Source organism: Corvus brachyrhynchos, unplaced genomic scaffold (genome assembly GCF_000691975.1).
Source record: "Corvus brachyrhynchos isolate BGI_N302 unplaced genomic scaffold, ASM69197v1 scaffold302, whole genome shotgun sequence".
Taxonomy (NCBI): domain Eukaryota; kingdom Metazoa; phylum Chordata; class Aves; order Passeriformes; family Corvidae; genus Corvus; species Corvus brachyrhynchos.
The window spans coordinates 4,883,778-4,906,918 of NW_008237244.1; the positions used below are offsets into that span (position 1 = coordinate 4,883,778).

Genomic DNA, 23,141 nt, shown 5'->3' on the forward strand with positions numbered 1-23,141 from the left:
TAAGGCAATTTTGTTCTTTTCTCTCAGGTTTAGAGCCATTAACCCTTTTTTTCCTTTGTTATTTTGTTAGCCGGTCTGGGTTATTAATGAATGAAGTGTATCTGCCATCAGGTGAAGTAGCTGATGATAGAAAATTGACTGAAATTAATTAATCTGTTAAAGAATACAAATGGAAATGTAATTTATGTAGGTTTTGTTGTACTTCTTGGGTAATGAGATTAGAAACTTCTAAGTCCCACACCAGGTAAAATTTGAATAAAATCTCTCACTAACTTAAGGGAGAATAAGTCAACATTCCGTCACTTACTTTACAACTCCAGCCCATGCATAAGGAGCACAAGAGTTATTCATTGGAAAGCACTGTATACTTTCAGTTAAAAAGCAAGATACTCATATCATTGGAGAATCTGGAGATAATTTGTTGCCTGCCTCTCCTCTGCCCAACACAGCTGAGGAGAGGGCAGAGACACAGATGTATAACCTGAGCAATCATGTAGTGAGGTAGTGATGTGAAACCTTCTCTATGAAGAGTTGGGTTGGAGTTTTGTTCCTACAATTAGACTGAGATACAGTGCAAAAAGAAAAACTTTGAGGAGTTGGAATTCATAAAGAAATGTCACTACTAGATTCAATTCTAAATTTATTTTAATACTGAATTCAGTGAAGTAAGGTTTTATGTGTTTGCATTCCTTTGGGCTCCATGGGTTTCATAGAATGAACAGATACTCAGTAGTCATTGCATTTTTGGGTGGGGTGTGGTAGCCTTGCCTAAAGGCCATATGCAATCTTTGCAGATGAGCTCCACTGTCAGACTTAGCTTGCTTTTCCCTTATGCTTTGGTCTGTTGACATTACAGAAGTGCTTTGGAGGGGTCTTACTCTACTTAAATATGGTGCAGTTCTTGTTTTACGTGATTTTGACTTATTTTGTCTGCCTAGACTCATGAACTTTAACACCCTATTTTAACTGTTTCTGAATTATGGTATTATGTTAAATTGAAATTTTTTTAGCTTTATACTGCCTGACTAAATTGAATAGGTTTTTCGTTTGATACATAGAAGGCCTCTATTAGCTGTATTTTTTCTGTGTGGAGACTCTGAGACAGTGTCCCATTGCTTGGGAGGTGATTTGAAAAACCTATGAAAGTGGGAAACTTCCATGAATTGACTGGGTGCACCTACAGGGAACAATATCGGTTCATAAAGGGTTTAAACTTATTTAAAATAACATGGACAGATTTAGATTGGAAGCCAAACAATTTTCTGAATGGTAAAATAACAGGGAGATGTAATTTTACTAATAATTGTAATTAATAAAATGGGTGGAGCTTTCACAGGCATTACTGTTATTAATGCTATTTTTTTAAGGAGCACTGCATAAATATTTTTAAAGCTGACTCACTCCTTTATACCATGTGTTTAAGGTGGTTTTATTTTTTTAGAAATTTTACTGTTTTCGAAACTAGCAGGGATATAAATCATTTGGTTTCTGTCAGGGAATTTGAAATGAAAAGTAAAGAAAAGTGTCAAGCATGGAATAAATACATAAATATTGAGTACTGGTTCTTCAGAGTTTAAAATACACAGCATGTCACATTAGTAATTTTCAAACTAGGAGGAAATAAAGGGTTGGTTACATTGGTGTATGAAAGCTCTGTAAATTTAGTTAAACTTGAAAAAAGAAGTGTGTGTATATCATGTTTGTTTTGGTTTTTTTTTAATTAATGAATTTAGTTCTGTGACTGTTCAATGCAAAGTGGTTCCTTTCATGGATAAATTCAGCATGAAATAATGCTGTTTAAAACTCAGGTGTTACTTGGTTTGCCCTTTAAAATAGGATTGCTACTGTGAGTAAGTAACACTTTAAAGTGCTTAATTTTGCTTTTGATACTCTGGCTAAAAAAAGAAATTGTCAGGTTTTGTTTCCTGACTGGAGCACCAGGAAGTGGCTAACTTTAGAGATTCCTGTGCTTACTTGATGAGCAGAACAGTGGCAGGGGGGGAGTGAGGCAGAAGAGATCTCCAATGCAGCACGGACAGACAAAAGCACAGTTTGTGTTTGGCATAAGGGTGAGACAAGTTGTGTGTGGGTTTTTTTGCCTCCATAATCTTTAGCTGCAATGCAGTCTGTAATGTGGCTGAGGGCCAGGTGCAGATGGAGAGGTGTAGGAGATAAACAGGTTATCTGCCAGCTCCCGGGCTGGTCTCTAGTTGTGCCATGTTAGCTTTCAGCCTTTTTTTTCCTCCCCATCGGGTAACAGAATGTGTCTAGATGGTGAAGGCTGAGGCCTGCATGCAGCAAATTCCTGCTTGAGTGCCCCGTGTCCAGATTGCTCATGTTTAAGCAAATACAACAGCTCGTTGTTTGTTGGGGAAGATGAAACAGGAAGGCCTGGTGGATATGATTGCCTGACAAAAGATTTTGGGAATATGAAAACTACAGGCAACATCGAAATGAAAGCCACTTTTGAAATACCAAGTCTTAGTTACTGAACAACTAGAAAACAATGGTATGGCCACTGAAGTAATCCCCTCTTGATTGAACAATACCCTCTGCTTGCAAGCGGTCCAAGGGTCAGAGCAGACCCTACTAGCTCAGCAGAAGGGGTCCAAAGAGTAGTTTTTAGAAGTTAAGATGTAACACTCTATGGTAATATAAGAACTCTTATAGGCTGTATGTAAATGCTATAGGATTTGTATCTTGTATTAGATTGGTTAGTGACAATTAGAATATTCAGTACAGAAGATGATTTATTGTATTGTAACCAGGACTTCAGACACTTCTACTTCGATTCTCACTTCCACTTCTTCTCACTTCCACTTCTATTCCTTCCTTACTTCCACTCTTGCTCTTACACCCTCTCTCTCTCTCACCTGCTTGCTCTCTTGGGCCTGCTCAGAGCTGAGTCTAGCAGCTCTGAGCAGTGCCCCAATACCCACGCCCTTTACAATAAACCGACTGTGTCCCGAGACCTGCCTATAGAGATCTCTCCGTCACCGTCTCCATCCGTTACCGTCTACGTCCGGCCGTCCCGACAGGACCCCAAGAACCCCCGAAACCTACAGTTGTTTTGCTCTTCTTACATGTTCATATCCCACCTGGGTTTTTGTAGTGGCCATAAAAACTTGCATTATGGATGAGATCCCTGCATTTGATGGACAGAGAATGAGTTTTTCCCTTCTTGCCCCATCATTTTCCTGTTGTCTCTGCAGGACTGGAGTGCCATACTCCAGGAATTCTCAACTTTTGCCAGTGTTTTGCCTTCCAAGCAGCTGCTCATCCCATTCAGAAACTCCCATCTATGAGGCAGGAGGGAAATCCTGGAGAAGGGATAGTTTGACTGAACACCTGCTTTGTTTACTGCTCCCTCTACAAGGGAAAATGCAGCCTTACCTGCTCCAGGGCACCAAACCTGTAACTGTAGTGCATTCATGACTCCCGTGCTCTGCAGGCCAGTGTACCTAAATGTTGCCATTCCATCTGATAAAGAGGGTACTCAAACTTCTGTACAGAATGAAGTGAACCGAAGTGTGTTAATGATGATGTAGACCCTTTATTAGTTCAACTTTTATACAAAGTGTACTTCAAAGTGATACAAAGTGTTACTGTTTCTTATACAGCCTAGAGATTAAGATCTGTTTAGCGCTGGTTTATCCTTGTGCATATAAAGGTAGAAAACGTAAATAGACTGGCAGCGACCCATAATGCTGGAAGACAGTTCAGTGTTTACTCTGTTAATAGAAAGTTGCATAGAATTGTAGGTGTTTATAAAGGCATCTTCTACGTGGTAAAATCTCCCTGACCTACCGTACTCCATCTGACAACAGTACGGGGGAAAGGCAAGGCTAGTATTGCTCCCTGTCAATACTACCCAGCACTTCTAAGGAAAGTGGCTGTAGAGAAGCACCATGCCAGAAACATCCAAGAAGACAGCACATGGAAAATTTCATTTGCAAGGCTACCCATTTCTGTAAATTAGGAACTGTTTGCAACTGGGGTCTATTAATACATTACTTCATACAAACACCTAAGAACATTTCATATAAAACCACTTTTGGCCAGTCAAAATACATCACTATAGCAGGTATTTTGCTTGAGTGTGCAATTCCCTTCCCTTCTATGCTGACAAGAAACTCTTGTAGATGAAAGTTCCACGTACTTTACTTAACCACTTGCTCTCTCAGAGTTTTGTTTGTGAATCTCCCAGGCTTGGTACTCTGACATTGTGTACCCACCTAACTGGATAAAGACTTAATCTCCTTTTAATTCTAATGCCATGTTAACTCCCTGCCACACACTGGCAGCTCACACTGGTAAGCCTGGTGCCACAGGCTGGTGCAGCAGCATCACTGCTTTTGGGCTGAGGGAACAGTCACACCACATTTATGTGTTCCTCTCTTTGCTCTCCCTCTTCCAGCTGCAAAGAGCTAGAAGCAGCAACTCAAAATACAACAGTTTGCACAGTTACTGGTCCACTTGAGTAGCAGTTCCACTTGTGAGGAAATGGAACTGATTAAAGTGTGATTTAGTATGAGAATAATAATACCAGTAATTCCGTGCTGGAACCCTCCTGTAATGCACTTTTAGCAGTGTCTCTCATATAATTCTAAAATATGATCATGACTAAGGAAGTAGCATTTCCAAGTGAGTGTCTTTAACTTCTGTCAGGTCTAGTACAATATTTGGAGTCTTAGTTTTTGTGGAAAGGATTAACAGACTATTTGAAAGAAAGAAAAAAAATCCCTTGCTTCTGCCAACTGCTATTAAGAGCTGCATAATACATGACACTGGAAAAGCAAGTAGATGAAATATTAATGTAACGGGCTATTTCATGTCAGTCTAGTCAGTTGTAAGACAGGTCAAATGATGACGATACTTCAGCAATGCCACCCTGTGAGAAGTTCATTAGCAGAGGAAAATCTGAAGTGCAGAACCGTTACCAACCCAGAGGAATGGCATAAAGCTTAGAGCCACCAGAGAGACCTGATGCCATTAGCTACTGTGTACCTATTTAAAACATCTCTGAAAGGGCTTCTTTGCTGCTAAAGGAAACCCATAGTGACAGCCCATTCCAGCAGCCAGTGGGCCACATTTTCACACTGGAAGTTCAGACTGTCAGAGCTTGATTGCACAGCAGAAAGTCCTTCCTTACCACCCAGGACGCGTTTTCTCACACAGTTTCATGTCCAGCACTTAGGGAAAAGACAGCAGACCAAACACTAAGTAAACATTAAATAAGCCCTATTTCCCATGCTAGGAGGAATTTAGTCATAAATAAGTGGGTGAAGTTTCTAAAGCAAACAAATGCAGAGATCCCCTTATGGGGAAAGCACAGAACTAATAACTTGCTTTCTTCTGTGGTCGGAACAGGAAAGATTGGGTTACTGCCCTCTGACTCAGGAAAGATGATCCAGTTCATTGAGTTCTAAAGGATTTTGAAGTGATTTTCTTCTTTACATTAGGCAAAGCTGATAAAGTCACATCACCACCACACAGTTACGATACACAGAAAAGCACTAACTAAATCTAATAGCATGAAATCTGATGTTGCCAAAAAGCTTGAAAATTAGCATGAATGCTGCAATAATGTCACACAGAGCACAGACATTCACAGCTTGCTTGTTTAGAACACGAGAGTAACAGCATTCTTACTTTCTACCTATTGCTTTAATACACACACTGATTAAGTGAACTGACCACTGAACATTTAGTGTGAATGAAGGTCTTCCCAAATTATAGCTACTGGTTTACTGTTTGAGATTATTAAACATGGCTGCTTAAGAGATGTGCTATGCCATGAATTGGTGAGACTGCTATAGTGTCCCAAATACTCTAAATTACTTTGAATGTGTTTTTTTCCCTGAAAAAACCCCACTTTTACAGAAGAGCTATTTATATCAGTTTTTAAATACACAAGACCAGTTTTTAAATACTAAGACCTGAATATGTGCACATCTGCCTCAGTGGTACTAAAGAAACAGCAAGTTAGAAGGATTTATTAATGCCCGAAATTCAGACAGCTCTGACCACAAGTCTTCATAATGTAGACTATGTGCTAAAGAAGATTGCTGCCTCTCTCTTTGGTTATGCTATTAGCTATAAAAGCATTGCTCTGAGTGACAGCAAGGCATGCACAGTAATGCAGTTGCTTTCTAAACTATAAAACTAACATATTCGGGTTGTTGAACCTGCACATATTTTCCTGAGCCTTCAAAACTGATTTAACACATTCAGTAAACAGAAGGCTAGATACCTCTATAGTTAGTCCACTGATGAGCTGAGAATATGGCTTAGTTATAGCACTGAAAAGAACATGAACAGGCTGTGTAAGAAGTTTGGAGAAAGTCTTTGAACTATACAGATTTCTCATGCAGTGCTTACAGATAAATGCCTCCTTGATTTGTGAGTCTGTTAAAAAATTCTATTGCAAACTTTGAGTCATAGAATCATCAAGGGTGGAAGAGACCAAGTCCAACTGTCAACCCAGAACTACTCCTGTAACCCCAAAACCACTAAACCATTGCCCAGCCCCAGATCCTGACAACTCTTGAACACCTCCAGGGATGGTGACTCCACCAGCTCCCTGGGCACCCTATTGCAATGCTTGACCACCCTAACAGTGAAAATTTTTTTTCTAACATCTAATCTGCATCTCCCCTGTCTCAGCTTAAGGCCATTTCCTCTTGTCCTCTCATTGTAGGCACAGTAGTAGAGACCAGTCCCCACCTGGTTACACCTCCTTTCATGGAGTTGTAGAGAGTGAAGAGGTCCCCCTTTGAGCCTCCTCTTCTCTAGGCTAAACCAACCCAGCCCTCTCAGCTGTTCCTCATTAGACAAGCTTTTTAGACCTTTCATGAGCTTTGTTGCCCTTTGCTGGACATGCTTAAGCATTTCAATGCCCTTTTTAAAGTGAGGGGCCAAAACTGGACACAGCACTCAAGGTGTGGCCTCACCAGCGCCAAATATAGAGGGACAATCAGTGCCACACTATTTCTGATACAGGCCAGGATGCCATTGGCGTTCTTGGCCACCTGGCCACACGTTGGCTCATATTAGGCCAGCTGTCAACCAGCACCCCCAAGTCCCTTTCTGCTGAACAGCTCTCGAGCCACTCTGCCCCCAGCCTGTAGCACTGCATGGGGTTGCTGCAACCCAAGGGCAGGACCCAGCACTTTGCCTTACTGAACCTCGTGCAGCTGTCCTTCGCACATTCATCGACCCTGTCCAGGTCTGTCTGCAGAGCCTTCCTACCCTTAAACAGATCAACATCCCATCCAACTTGGTGGTGTCTGCAAATTTATTCAGGGCGCACTCAATCCCCAAGACCAGATCATTAATAATGGTGTTAAACAGAACTGGCCCAAATACTGAGCCCTGGTGAACACCACCAGTGACCAGCTGCCAACTGGATTTAGCTCCGTTCCCCACCGCTCTCTGGGCCTAACAACCAGCCAATTTTTTATCCATTGGAGAGTCCACCCATCCAAACCCCAGGTAGCCAGTTTTTCTGGGAGGATGCTATGGAAGATGGTGTGAAATGCTTCCCTGAAGTCTAGATAGACAACATCCACAGCCTCTCCCTCACCTTCTCAGCAGGTCACTTGGTCGCAGGAGATCAGATCAGTCAAGCAGGACCTGCCTTTCTTAAAGCCTGGCTTGATCCCTTGGTTGTCCTGCATGTGCCATGTAATGGCACTCAGGATGATCTCTTCCAGAACCTTGCCCCGAGCTGAAGTCAGGCTGACAGGCCTGTAGTTCCCCAGGTCATCCTTCCAACCGTTCTTGTAGATGGGTGATACATTTGCTAATCTCCAGTCAGATGGAACTTCTCCAGTTGAGCAGGACTGCTGATAGATGATTGAAAGTGTTTTGGCAAATACTTTTGCCAGTTCCCTCATTACTCTGGGGTGGATCCCATCAGGGCCCATAGACCTGTGAGTGTCTAACTGGCAGAGCAGGTCACTAACCATCTCCTCCTGGATTATGGGGATTTCACTCATCTGCCCATCAACAACTTCCATCTCAGGGAGCTGGGCATCCTGAGAATAACTGATCCTGATATTGAAGACCGAGGCAAAGAAGGCATTAAGTAGTTCTGCCTTTTCCTCAACCCCTGTCACTACACCATCCTCTGGATTCAACTAATGGCAGAGCCACTCCTTGACCCTCCTTTTGCTGTCAAAATATTAATAGAAACTTTTTTGTTGTCTTTAACTGTAGTGGCCAAATCAAGTTCTAGTTGGGCTTTGTCCCTTTTAATCTTCTTCCTACATGACCTTGTGACATTCTTACAGTCCTCCCAAGTTACCTGACCCTCCTTCCAGAGGTGATATATTCTCTTTTATTTTCCCTAAATTCCAGCTTAAGCTCTCTGTTTAACCACACTGGTCTTTTTTCCTGACAATTTGTTTTTCTACACGTGGTGACAGTCTGTTCCTGAATATTTAATAATTCCTTTTTAAAGCAGATCCACCTTCCTGTACTCCTTCGCCCTTCAGGACTGACTTCCAAGGGACTTGGTCAATGAATGCCCTAGACAGGCCAAAGTCTGCTCGCCAAAGTCCAAGGTGGAAATTCTGCTGGTGCCCCTCCTCACTTTACCCAGTACAGGAAGCCCTAACAGTTCATGGTCACCCTGCCCAAGATGGCCACTGACCATCTCATCACCCACCAGTCCTTCTTTGCCCACAAACAATAGGGCCCCTCCTCTGTTAGGCTCATCTACCAGTTGTGTTTGTTAGAAAGATGTCTTCCACACATTCCAGGAACCTCCTAGGCTGCTTCCTCTCTGCTGTATTTCCAACAGACATCTGGCAAGCTGAAGTCACCCCTGAGTACAAAGGCTGGTGACTGTGAGGCTTCTGCCAGCTGTTTGTAGAACGCATCATCAGCCTGGACTGGCTGGGTGGTCTCTAACAGACTCCCACCATGACATCTGCCCTGCTGACCTTCACCCTGATCTTTACCAGAGGCACTCAACCTTGTCATCTTCATCATCAATTTCAATCCAACCAAAACACTCCCCATTGTACAGTGCTATCCAACCACCTCTCCTGCTTCACCTGTCTCTTCTAAAGCGCTTATATCCAGTCATTGCAGCACTCCAGTCATGTGAGTGATCCCACCATGTTTCTGTGATGGTGACAACATCAAAACCTTCCTGCTGCACAATGGCTTCCAGCTCCTCCTGCTTGCTGCCCACATGGTGCATTGGTGTAGATGCACTTTAGCTGGGCCAGTGCTTTTGCCCCCATCACAGGCCTGCCACCCTAGGTTCACCTCTAGCGATCCTCCACTTTCTGAGGTGCATGTGACTGGTACACTCGCCTCAGGAGAGGCAGAGTATGGCTCTACCAGTCAATCTCTTCCTCAGATGCTCTAACATCCCTTAGCCCTTCTATCTCCTCTTTGAGTTGTAGCACTAAGCAGAGCAGATCATTGACCTGCTCGCACTCACACAGGTGTTCTGTTACCCTCAGACGCCAGTGCCAGGCTCTGGCACTCCCTGCAGCCCTGTGTTAGTGCTTGAGCACTAACACAGATGTCTGAAGCCCAAGTGACTGTGCAAATATTTATCTCTTGTGCATATCAAGTAGCCTTAAACCTGCCACAAGAAAATAAAAGATACTCTAAGTATTTATATATGCTTTAAAGACATGGAGTACCAAATGGACTGGTCTTATGCTTAAAAGATCCTGTAGAAATTCCTGATACTTTCACATATAAAAGCTTCAAATTTTTAAATAAGAAGCAGATCCATTCCCACAAACTCAAAGTTATTCACACATCTGTTTAAAAGGTTTTAGATCATTCTACTACCTTGGGCTTTAGCATTAGTCTCTTAAGTGTGTATCAGCCTCGGAAATGAGAAGAAACTCTAAAGCAACAGTCAATCTCACCCGAAGCTTTACATAGCAGAAGAATTACAATTTAAAGTGCTTGCTTTCAACCTTTGAAATAAGACCTTCTACAAACTACAAACAAACAAAATCTTATTAACTTCTATTACTGACTTACTAATTCTACTATTCACTTTTCCTCAAATTAAGTACATCCCAAGTGGTCACATTTGCTTTTTTGTTTGAAACATAGGTATTTAAATGTTGTTTTCTTCCTGGTCTATAATAGTCCATATCTTTAAAAGGCTGTAGCTTTCAGGCTTGAAAGATTCCTGTAAGTGATACAGTAAAGAGAGAATGAATCAAGTCTCCTCCCCATTAGCTAAAAATATGTCTTCCAATTACTGGTTTTAATGATCAGTATTCCCTCAGAAAAAAATTCTTCTGTTTGTTTTTATGGCCCCAAAGGAAATACAGTTGTAATTTAGACTTTTAAAAGAAAACAAGTAAATCAGAAATGATATAAAATTTACCAATCATTCAAAGAAAGTAGTTTGCCAGAAGACAGTATTTGAAGAAAATGCTTTTTGAGCTTAGTACTATTTAGATAACTGTAACTTCCCTAGGTTTTCTTTTCACACTCTCTAGTCGTGTCAAAGGACGGAAATTTGACTTCCTGCTTCCCTCTGTAGTAGTTAATCGACAGTCCTTCTGCAGCCCCTTCAGCAGCTCCATTAACTCCCGTTTTTCCAGCTCTGCCTGCTCCAGCTCTTGACGGTGCTGTCTCTCCGCAGCCATCAGAGACCGCACATCTGACATCATTCGTGACATCTGACTCTGAAATGCAAATACAAATTCACTGCAAGAAACAAACCCTCTTCTAATGATGGCGCAATGAAGTTGAACTGGCCATGCACGTAGGGCGATGGAGTCTTAAGAATAAAGAACACGGAAATAATTTTTTGATAGCAAATATAAACAATTTGAGACACAATCCAGCATTCGCCTTCTGGAATGGTCTTGTTCTAAAGATTCCAACGTGTTTTTCAAAAAGTTTCTTACAACGTATGATAAGAAACAGCTGATTTACCCTCTTGCTGCTTTTATTTTCTGTTTCAAGAATCCAAACAAAATGTGGTTCTGGTTATGTTCAGATACATTCTGCAAGGATTTAATGTCAAATCCAGTAAAAATAAAAATGTAAACTATAAAGCACATCCACTGCTTTAAAAATCATTGTTCTGTGATATAATAAAAACAGGATGACTAAGAGGATAAGACAGCCTTGCTTGTTGCCTGATGACGTTTACTGTGCACCCTTCCAACCTTCTGACCACAGTGCAAACACCACTGTTGGCAGTAGGACTCTGTGTCAGCTCTGGACTAAGCCACTTTGGACAGCAATTAAAAATGGAGCTGGATGTTTAATTACATCCAGTTTGTGATGTATACTCTACATTTAGACACTGAAATCAGTTTCAGACTGATCTGCTGACAATGTTACGCATGCACAGACACTGATGGAGTACCCAGGTGAGCTCCAGTGAACCTGAAGCAGATAAACCCCAGCAATACAGCATCCAGCCTGCTTCTCCATAGAGCTGACTAACCTGGCAAAGCTTTGTTGGTTTTGCTTCCCATACTTAATACCATTTTCCTCTGTATGAGACTTTACTTACAAAATAAGAAACTGCTACTGGGAAAAGCAAACAGCTAGACTGTTAAGAGAGAGAAAAAAAAAAAGGTTTGTATTTACCTTTAGTTCTTCAATTTCATTTTGCAGAATACTTTCTTTTTGGACCATATGCCTTCTCTGTGAATCTAACCTTGACTCCATCTCATGTTTTGCCTCCTCCACTCTGCAGATCATTTCTGACCTAAAAAGTTTATTTCTCCTTGTGAAGTCTTGTAAGCAGAGAAAAGAACGATTTTCAAATTCCAGAAAGCCTTCTTGCAGCCAAACAGCCTGATCTGATTCCCATCAAGCTCTACAGGATGCCCCGGTAGAAGCATGACTTATTAATTAAAAAAAAAAACTGGCATAAAGAAGTGCCTTGTGCCCAGGGGCACTGAAGTGCCCATGAAGAGCCTATAGAGGGACAATCATATCACATTCCTCAAGTAATTCCATGAGCTCAAGAATGTGTATTTATGACTTTAGGTGATTTTCTGCTGCTTGCCTACAGTATGTGCTTGCTAAGTGTTATGAAATAGAGGCAGCCAAGATAAAAAGTCTGAATCCTATAGTACTACTAAACAGGTAAGGAAGTGAGACAGCCTGAGTGTGTGGACATGGTAGGCACTTATAGGCACAGTTTAGTGGTGGGCCTGGCAGTGCTGGATTAATTGCTGGACTCAATGATCTTAGAGCTCTTTTCCAACCTAAATGATTCCATGGTTCTGTGCAATCTGTGCTCACTTTTATGGTGGACACCATGCAGTAAAATGACAGTGTGCAGTAAACTGTTACAGCCTAGTCACTCACACAGCTCCACAGCCAAAACCAGCTGGCACTATATTAACCTTTTGAGTTCAGAAACCAGGTAGCAGAATCCCTTGTGTCTCAACGCATTTAAACCACATTTGAGCCTGACTTCACAGCAGTGTTCAAAAGCACAACACTTAGGAGCTGAAAGATACAAATAGGAAGGAGCATGAGGGGAAAAAAAAAGTCCAACTGGAGTATAATGAAAAGGGAAAGCTACAGAAACATACATAAGAGGAAAACAAGGATGCTGGTAAGAAGAGTCATATTCACTGACTGTTATTAATCTACCAGGACTTTAAAAAAAATCAAAATTAGATCTTCAGCAGTTGAATCTACCTGTATCTGCCAAAATAATTACAGATTTTTATCTTCTCTATCTGTAAAAACATAAACTAAATACAATTATTAAATAATGTGACTTTGTGTCTACAACAGGCCAATGGAAACATTAAATCGCCAACTTCAGTTTTCTTAGGTTTTTTGTCATTTTACATAGTAAGCTCACAGTTCTGTTCAACTAGAAGCAAGGGTATTTTAAGATTTATAGTAACTTGGACAAAAAAAAACCCCAAAAACAGAAGACTCAAACCAGCAAGAATTTAAAGTCTATGCTGACACATAATAAAATTCTGGCCCATTAGCATCAAGTAATTAATGGACCATTTAACACATACCAGAATCTAGTGCTAGTATTTCAAAGTGCTTCATGCTGCGATTTTAAGCCCAGCCCAACACAAACACGAGAGGAACAGAAGGTTTGTACCGAAGTAGCTCCAGCTCAGTTCTTAGCTCTGCCACACAGTTGTGCTGCGTGTCCTCTGCGCTGAGAATGGTGTAACCACAGCCATTGGGGCACTCCCGGCTCCGGTACTCGCACACCGCCAGGTGCCCGTCCATGTTACGCCGCTCAATCTGCACCGTACAACCTGAGCAAGGAAGAGCAAGGCAAGACAGTCATTTACAACAAAAGCATTTTGAGCCATTCCAAACAAAACCACTCCAGAAAGGAAGCTGGGAAAAGTGATTTCTTTAGAATATGAAATATGACAGTTACACACACGTAGCTACTAATACAACGCTGTTAAAAGTCTCATTAAGATACTTATCCATTAACTGAAAATACTGAAAGGTTGGAAGGAGCTATTTTCTATAAAGTCTTCTATTGCTGGTCTGGCATTAAATTAACTTCAGTAATGACAATCCTGATGCCAAGCTAAGACACTAGCAGTTTGCCTGTGCTTCCGACGTAGATTGCCAATGACTGGAATTGATAAAGAATGCACATGTGTAAAAAAATATTACACTATCAAACTTAGGGAAAAGTCCAAAGATGTAGTAAAGACAGATGTGGGTGGGATGGAATGTAAACTTGTTTTCCAGACGATTTGATGGTCTTGTCCATAATGTACTAGACCACATAAATAAGTTGGAACATTTATTTATGAACGTTTAATAACTCATACAAAGATAAACATTTCCACAGAAATTCTAGGATACCAACTTTGCAGTCCTGTGGTGATTAAAAGTAAAATGTAAAGAATAAAAAATAAACACTATATAAACTATTGCTACATTTAACTCTAAACTTGAAGTTTGTAGTCTTAACTTATGAAGTCAAATTTATGAAGTTTGTAGTTTAATCTTTGAGGCACTCTTTGTTGCACTACACCCTTGCATTTAATTTGAAGGGAATATCAACTTAAGGAAACTGAAACAATGGAGTATTGAAACTTCCCAACAAACCATGCCAGAAAATGACAAAAGAGTTCTCTAGAAAAGCTTTACTAATAAATATAATGATTTGTTATTGTGGTACTCAAAATATATTCCAGGTATTCTTGGGAATGAGTTCAAGAGATGTGAGAGCCTTCACACCCCAAACACCAGACACCCAGCGTGGTAACTCTATAAAACACTACAGTTTCTGTAGGAAGTAGAACACATGAATCAAGCATCTGCAGAAGTCACTTACTTCTGAGAGAAATTATAACTTCCAGTAGAGCAATTCTAACACCTTAATCATCTCATAATTAATTACAATGGCAGACTCAACTATGCCCTTAGCATCATTAATTAGAAATTAACTTTATCTAGGATCATACAACATTTCAAATGAAATCAACTGGGAAATTGTAACAGTATGTTCCTCTTTAGAGGCATGTTTCCTTCTCAGGAGGTGCAACCTTGTTTTAAATAAAAACTTCAACATGAACAATTCTAATTGGAATTTAGCTTAGAATAATTCTTACTTCCAAGATACGTTCTTGTTAAAATCATGGCACAGAGTTGGCAGCTGCACATGCACCAGGCAACCAGGTGTTTTATAAATAAATTATGACCCCTAAGTCTTCTGCAGGGGCTACTGCATTCATTCAAACATCAGAACATGCAGTCAGAACTGGGAAACAAACTCATAACTTGACAGAAAGCAAAACTAATGCACTACTACATTTTCATACATTTGAAGTTCATCATATTCATTTTGGTTAGTTTTTGGATAAGAAACAGTTGCTAATCATCACAACTACCATAAACTGGTACTATATTTTGCTCAATAACACTGCTGTAAAGAGCAGATCATGCCAAAGCTTTGAATTTCTGTTAGAAAATAATGGCTATTATTGTAGTTCTGTCAACAGGAAGATGACAAACATGTTTTTTAAATATAAAGGACTCAACTTCTTTGAATGTTACTCACCAGCATTGGAGCAAGGTATCTGACTGTACTCACACTCCCTTTCATGCCTGTCTATAGACTCCAGAGAACAAACCATTTCACAGCCATACTCCCTGTTTCTGCAATGTAGCTGAAGACGGTTTAAATCATTTTTCATATATCTACAGGCAAAGAAAAGAATTTGTTCTTAAATCTGGGAACATTATTGAAAAATTTTTATTTTCAACTTTTGGGAAAAAAAAAGCAAGATTCTAATCTCCATTAGGAAAAATTATGACTATCTTAATTTATTTCTTTTTTGAAGAATTCAAGTGACCATACCAGAAAAAAACAGCCTGAAAGAAACAATGTTAACGGAAAAGCCAGTCTCCAAATTTAAATGTGCAAATGAAATCTTTATTTTTGAATAATTTCTAATCGTGACCTTTTACTGGCTCAGCAGATACTATCAATACCAAACACCAGGGCTACTCACTGTCATTTAAGTTCTGTGTTTCTAAACATGCCAGACTAAAGGACTACAGTGAGTACAGACAAAACAATCTAAAAATTAAACTCTAGCGCTCTGTCTACACCATAGCTAACTTCCAGATAGTAAAATCTCATTAATGAAAAATTACGTTGTAAGTACTAATGAAGTTAAATTTACTGTAGCTGGAGGCCTTAAATACAATGTAACTATTTATCTGAGCAAGATTAGACAATGCACGTGTTAAACAGCAAGCAGCGTCTACTGTTGAAATTGTTTTGTGCTGACACTAGCAGGAATTGACAGTTTAAAATAGAACAGTTTGTTTGGAAAGGACCAACAACAATCATCTGGTTCAACTGCCTGACCAGTTATAGAAGGCACTTGGGAAAACAGCCTGCTTTACATGACAAGGTGGCTCACAACAGACATTCCCTATGTCTAAAGTTCTATTTTAAAAAGAATTTGAAGGTCAGAAATTTGGTTCATATCTCTAGGAACTGTTAATTACAAACCCCACTACAGCATCTAGCTAAGACTGAAAAGAAAAGAGATATAGAGTGTGTAGCGACTGTCATCAAGAGTTGCTCTGCTGACTTTCTCTAAAATCATGTATGGAAAAGTTTTGATGCTGTAAAGAACATTCAGAATAATATCCAGACAGGTATCTAGAATCAGCATTCAAGATATAAAAAGGTGGAGGACAAATTAAGTGTTCTTTCAGTTTTGAAATCCTAACACCCTAAAAGTTAAGTTATAATAAATAGAAAATGCTAATGCTTTCATGCAAGTAGTTGGTGTCTGCCATGGGCATACTGGATAAAGACAGTCTTGAGTGACAGTATCGACAGGAGATGAAGCTGTGCAAGCAAAACTGAGAAATCCTAAATTAATGCAATTCCAACACACAGCAAGATTATTGGATACCTGTAGAGAGGTCGTAGCAAAGACACATCAATCACTTGTCTGTCTTCAGGGCAGTTACTGTGATGAACAAGCCAGCCATGGATACAGGCAGTGCAGAAAGCGTGTTCACAAGGAGCCTGCAGTGGATCTTCTAACACGTCTCGGCAGATGGAGCACAACAGCCCTTCATTAACATAGCCCACAAAGCGCTCAATATCATAACCCATGCTCTCCACACCTTCAACCTATTCAAAAACCCCAAACACAGAAATAAAGCAGTCTTTGTGCTGAATCTGCATGGGTAGATCCACAAAGAAGCCTGAAAGCAATTCTAAAAACATGGAGACCTTAATGTGAATAAAGAAGTACATGTGTGAATGCAAACAAACACTTACATACTTAGGAGACTTTCTGATTTAAGTTGGAATTTGAGAATTGCACTGTTGGATGTCAGAATCACAATTTTCTATCAAGATAGTCTGAAGTCTGTTATTAAACATAATTGTAGCAGCCACTGTGAAACATACAGTTTCTATTTACATGAATTCTACCTGAAGCAGAAACATCACAGAAGTTCAAATGCAAATGTTTGCTTTCCATTTTAATACTTTCGTGTAATGCCTAACAAACTTACAAAACAGTGTTCTTACCAACAATAGCTGTGGCGCTTTCAGCTAGCAGATCCTGGATTTATGAACTGCACATCACATAAGATGTTGCTCTCACACTGAAAAAAAGATTCTCTTCTCACTTAGACCTCAATTTCAGAGGCAACAGCATGAAATCTCCACATGCCTAAAGACATACTTAATACTCAGGAAGTTAAGGAAGCCAAAACTTCAGCTAACCCTGAAATCATGAAGAGCTACTGTCTTCTCCTACATGATCTATTTCATAAAAGTGAGAAGCTTTTAAATGGATTTGAAAGCCTTGTGAAGAAGAACTAATGGGCAATCTGCCTTCATCCAAATCCTACTGTAAAAAGCCTTGTGGAATTTGGTAAGACTCCACAGAACTCACTTAAAAGAATAAGTTTTAGGCTCCACCTTGCTCCTCAACATACGAAGTTACTTTTGTAAAGCCATTGAGACTCGTGAAAGAGGTTTTCATTAGTTGTGAGGTTTTCTAAATAAAAGAGAAAAGGAAGAGATCTTACCTTTGTAGATTTTACTTCATATATAGGTAGTTTGCCCAAATACTTCAGAAACAGTTTTCTGATCAGTAAGGCATGTAATACTTCCTTCAGTTTCTCTTCACTGCTTTATTATGCCTATGAAAAACATTAGCAAGAGTAAGGCTCAGTAGTGTTTCCTAAGTTACTGAGTCCTATGTCTAACAAGCCAGCTACTGAAGAGATGCTGTCCTAACCATTAAACCTAGTTTTCCAAAACAAGCCACTGAAAACCTACAATTCAAAACAGGAAAATTGGCTAGATTAGGGTGAAAATAAACACCAGTCTCTGTTTCAATTACTACTGATGCAGATATTTATCACAAAACTGAACACCCTGCTGATGATCAATTTTGAAGCCAGTTTTGTTTGTAAGACTGAAGACAACAGAATCCAGTATTATTGAAAAGTAGCAACTGAAACCTGGTAAAAATTATATTCCTCAAAAAGGTGGAATTTCCTTATCTAACCTGTTCTTACCTGGTCATGACAGGCAGTTCATTTTTAAAACAAAACTATTACAATCAAGTTTGTTGTATTGGCAAATATAATTGCTGTGATATGTAGCATAACTAAGGTTGCTCACTTAAAATATTATAAAAAATGTCATTGCTTAAATCCCTTAAGTTGATAACTGGCAACTGCGAGGATCTCTAAGAAATAAGGTCAAGTTTTACGCTGAAAGGAAAAAAGAACTTTGCAATTACTCTTCACGAATACAACATAAATCTGGAATTTAGAAGTTCTTATATATCTAAGTATCAGAGTATCTTCACTGATTATGAAACGTGCTTGTGTTAAAAGGGTATTTGCTAAGAGTGAAGTTAATAGAAGCTGTAATAAAAGCATACATAACACAAGCAAGCATGCACGTAACCCAAATACAAAACACATAATCTGCTGCAAGGTTTCCATACCAAGTTTTGTTTTTACTGGCATGTTTACGACACAGCCAATACCATGCCTTGCAGAGATGCTTGAGCTAGCTTCAGATTAGCTGGGACACCTACTGGCCATGTGACCTACTGACAGGTTTGCTAGAGAAGCAGGGAATGCACTCCACATAGATTCCTGACCACATCCCTAGCAGATTTTACAGACTGCATTTCGCTCTGTGCTTCTGTGGCTACATTGTCACCAACAACACAGGGAAGCTAAATTTACAGGTATCAGGGATACGCTGTTCCTTCAGCCACATGGACATACCGTGTCTTAAAAGAATCTGCTTAAGAAAATACCATATCACAGAGATGTCAAACAATTCTTTTTACACCGTTGTTTTGTGTATGTTTTTACAGGTCTACTGCAAAGACAGGAAACTCAGGACTTTGCTAGTTCAGCGTGAACAAAATTATCTTGGCACAAAGCTGTGACTGTAAGGACAGCAGGCGCTACAAGGGAAAGTTTAAAAAGCAGAGAACAATGCTAACCATCAGTATGGAGAATGTGAAGTATTATTTCTCAGTATTGATGAAAACATTGAAACATACAGTATATTTAAGGACTTAAACAGCATATATAGATTTGATAATATGAACTGTAAGCCTAACACTTTGATTTGGTTTGGTGGATTCTAGAGGATTCTGCTTTTAGAAAACTTTACAGGACAGATAAGAGAACAAAACCAAGTATTTTTACTGTCCTAGAGTTTCTGTTCTATTGGAATTGTGGTGCTGTGAGCTACATTTTGCACAAACACTGCTAGTCCCCGAGGACCAAGTTTTCAAGACACTCTTTGGCATATTTTAGCAAGTTTAGCAAGACTAACAGAATGCAGGGAAGAGTATTTTTATCAAATGGGAAACAAAAACTTTATTTCTGTTTAAGAGAGAAATGAAGTGCAACAACAACAAAAATAATATATATCATATAGGTATGCCTCTGTATATAAAAATATATATATGTGGATGTATAAAGCCCCAGCCAGACTGGAGTTCAAATGAAGAGTGAAAATAAAGTATTTAAAAAACACAATCAAGGGGGACTCTTCTGCATGTTTTCAAGACTTGTGCTGGAGCAGCACAACACAGTGCCAGAACCCTTGTGGCCATGGGTCTGGGACCTATGACAATAGCTGTTACTGAAGTCCCAGACTTTTTCAGTAGAAGTTTCCTGACTTGAAGAACCAGAGATGTTTTATCTTCTTGTCAACTTCAATAGATGCACCTTAGTCAAGAGATAAGCCAAGGGAGATCATCTGAAGAATGTCATGCACTCTAGCAGCACAGATCACTTTGTTGTGGTGAACCATGGCCAAAGCCAGGGTCAGCCGGGTCAAGTAGACCCAAAGGTCCATTGGTTTGATGCTGCCACTGCCCAGAAGCCCTGAGCATTCAAATGGCTGTGAAAAATACATAAATCCGTGCTTCACCATTGGCCGCAGCCCTCCCCTCCCCTTATTTCTCATATTTGGTTGTATTTCCAGAGAGTTCTATGCTCTTCGGTTGTTAATTGGTCCTTGTTATTCCTCCCCGCCTACCCCTTCTCCCATTTGCTGTAATTCCTTCTCCCCGCCTCGGTAACACCCCCTGGCTTATGTTCCATGTGTGTTTTCCACACCCAGACCTTGGAAGTACAGGACTCGCTGCAAGCCACACAGTTTTGGCTTCTCTCTGTAGGTTTTTCCCTGCAATAAACGCCTTCCTCCACGAAGGAGTCCCTCCGCTTTTTTCCTCCCTCCTTGCGGGCTTTCGACACTGGTTGGCAAGGCGAACCCGAGCAGGTGCTTTGCTGGCCCTCCCGCGCCACGGTCGGTCTCCGTCCACCCCCGCTCGAGGCAGGCAGAAGATTGCTCGGTGCCCGGGACATCGTGTTAGCCGGCACGGGACCGTAGCATCACTTTACTCAGTATCTTCACAAAATGAAGTTTCAGATTCTGCTTATCCCCATAACAATCTCCTCCATTTGGTCTCAAAACCAATTTTCCCAATTCTACTACAATTCATCAATTGTCATACTCCCTTTTTGATTACACATAGAAATTACATTATTTTGTTGAGAGATACCAGTTGCTTAGCTTAAGCAAGTAACGTCTAAATACAACGAGTCACTTAGAATTATAATGCTGTGTGATTTAAAATGCTGTTTGCTTCTATCTACTTGCTTAGCATACGTAGCTTGGGTTGCTGGAAGCCTAAGGCTGAAAGCTGTGGTCTTTTGCCTAGACATGCTTTTGGCTGGAACTGAGTTAATTTCCTTAGCAATTCTCCCAGTAGCTGGGACAGAGCTGTGTTTTGCCTTTAGAATGAGAAGAATGTTGCCAACACACCAATGTTTTAGTTGTTGCTAAGTAATGTTTATCGTAAGTCTAGGACTTTGTTTTACTTTCCCATGCTCTACCGGGGAGCAGGTGCACAAGCAGCACAAATGAGAAGATAAAGAGCTCATGGTCATCAGCAGAAGCTGCAACTCAAGATAACAAGAGTTAATGGCCTGCCTGCACGGAAATGGAGAGAGGATCCAATAAGCTCTTAGAAGACCCCACACCAAAAACCACCACTGGACTAAAAGGGCCATGTGAAGAGTGTACAGGGGAGGGTGTGCAATGTAAGGGTACCATTGTGCAGGGATTTCTTTGTTTGGGAGAGAAAGCACACAAACTATGACATGCTATTTGCTTTTTATTGTTTCATGTTTTATTTTTCCCTGCAGTTCTGGACAAGCAAAAAATCTCCTCCAGACTTCACAGATATCAAGCAATTTTTCAATAGTTGTCATCCCATGTTGTTTGCCAGGCAGATGCACACCCAAAACTAGCCTTGAGCTGTGGACTCCACTGCCCTCAAACAGAGATTTGGTGTGGATATGATAACAGGGAGAATACAGGTTGGATATAGTTCCTAAAAACATCATCACATAGCTTGCTAAATGCCTGGCACTAATGAAAGCTATTCCACTGTGAAAGTCAGGACACTGAAATGGAATTAGTGACCTTCATTTTTTCATCTACAGTAGCTTCTGATTTTTAAAAAATGCTTCTTTTCCATGTGACAAAACAAAGCATAACTGTTTGAAGGGCTGGAGTGAATCATGACAGAACTGCAAATGTGCATGGTTAAGACAGCATCTTCTGAAACACTGGAGGAACAGTCTATGCAGAGCGCAGGAATGAGGTGACATTGAGAGATGACATTCCTTCAGCCTTTATTTTCACAGAGACACACTGTACTTTAAATCCTGCTATACAGAAGCAGTATTTTAGCGTGTTTTATGCCACACTGGCACTGTAAGCCACTTCAAGCCAACATTAATGCCCAAAGGGGCAGATTCACCCCTTCAACTGTGATGGTACAAGTGGTTTCTCAAGCACTTGATGTGATCGATCACTCTGGGTAACTGACCTGTTTTAAGACTGAATTGGGGGAAAAAAATTTACCTTTGGAAGTTTTCTTACAGTAGCCCAAGCCTATCTCTCCACTAATTAATGTGGTCCCAACCTCCCTTTACCTCCTCCTTTGAATCAGTCAGAACATTTAATTTGCCCCTTTCCTGAACTGGCTCATGCGACTTATCATACAGACAACTACTCCCTGATTCGGTTTGCTAGGCTAGAATTTCTTATAGATGGCTCAGCAAAAGCTCTAGGGACTGCATAAGCAGGGCATGACCAGGGATAAGAAACTGCAGCCAGGGCAGAAAGGGAAGAAAGACAACAGCAGTCCCGGGTCAAGGATGCCATAGAGCTACTCCTTCAGCTCAGCTCCCCAGACTGGGGAGCCTGATGAACATTCGTGTAAAAGAAAAGGAACAGAGGAGGGTAAGAATAAATGGACAGCAATACCACCTTACACTGATGCAGACAGCTGATTTTTTTTCGAAAAAACTTATATAATAAATATGAGACAATTTAAGGCCTCTACCGGGAACTACATAACTAACTATTTTGACGAAGAACATTTTTACACAACACTTGCTGTCCTGCAAAACCTACTCAGAACAGTGCCATCCATGACCTGCCTTTCACAGACCAGAGTCCAGAGAAGGACAATGAAGCTGGTGAAGAGTCTAGAGCACAAGTCCTATGAGGAGCAGCTGAGGGAGCTGGGGTTGTTTAGCCTGGAGAAGAAGAGGCTCAGAGCGGAACCTTATCAGTCTGCCTGAAAGGATGCTGTAGCCAGGTGAGGGTCTCTTCTCCCAGACCACCAGCGACAGGATGAGAGGACATCGCCTCAAGCTGTGCCGGGGGGTTGGCTTTCAGGTTGGACATCGGGAAGAATTTCTTCACGGAAAGGGTGGTCAGACATTGGAATGGGCTTGATGATCTCAGAAGTCTTTTCCAACCTAATTAATTCTGTGACCAGCTCCGAGGCTGCGCAGGGCCGGGATCTGCTACCCCGAGCCACGACCAGGGCAGAGGAAACTTCCCCTCGCAGCTGTAGGAGGGGAATTTTGTACAGGTAGAACGGGAAAGGCCTCCGGATCCGGCCTGGGAAGGCGCTTCAGGGAGAGACAACGATCCTGGGCACAGGGCACAGAACTGGCCTGGAAACATCTGGAGAAGCGACCCGACACCAAGGAGCAGCACCTGCGCGGCCTCAAGCAGCGACAAACATTAGAGCTGCACACACCCTTACCGCTCACTTTCCCACACG

General features: G+C 40.8%; 1 protein-coding gene across 2 annotated transcripts; it reads right to left on the reverse strand.

Moving 5' to 3' along the window:
- Positions 1–3,529: 3,529 nt before the first annotated feature.
- On the reverse strand, positions 3,530–17,672 carry LOC103612978 (RING finger protein 151). Of its 2 annotated transcripts, XM_017730395.1 has the most exons (6): positions 17,536–17,672; positions 16,401–16,624; positions 15,026–15,165; positions 13,091–13,253; positions 11,596–11,716; positions 10,443–10,676 (listed from the first exon to the last, which is right to left on the reverse strand). In XM_017730395.1, exons 2-6 carry the CDS (start codon positions 16,604–16,606, stop codon positions 10,443–10,445), a joined length of 864 nt encoding a protein of 287 aa, XP_017585884.1. In that variant the 5' UTR covers positions 16,607–16,624; positions 17,536–17,672. The 2 variants fall into 2 exon arrangements, with proteins under 2 accessions (XP_008628924.1, XP_017585884.1); XM_008630702.2 differs by lacking the exon at positions 17,536–17,672 and having other exon boundaries at positions 3,530–10,676; positions 16,401–16,606.
- Positions 17,673–23,141: the final 5,469 nt, after the last annotated feature.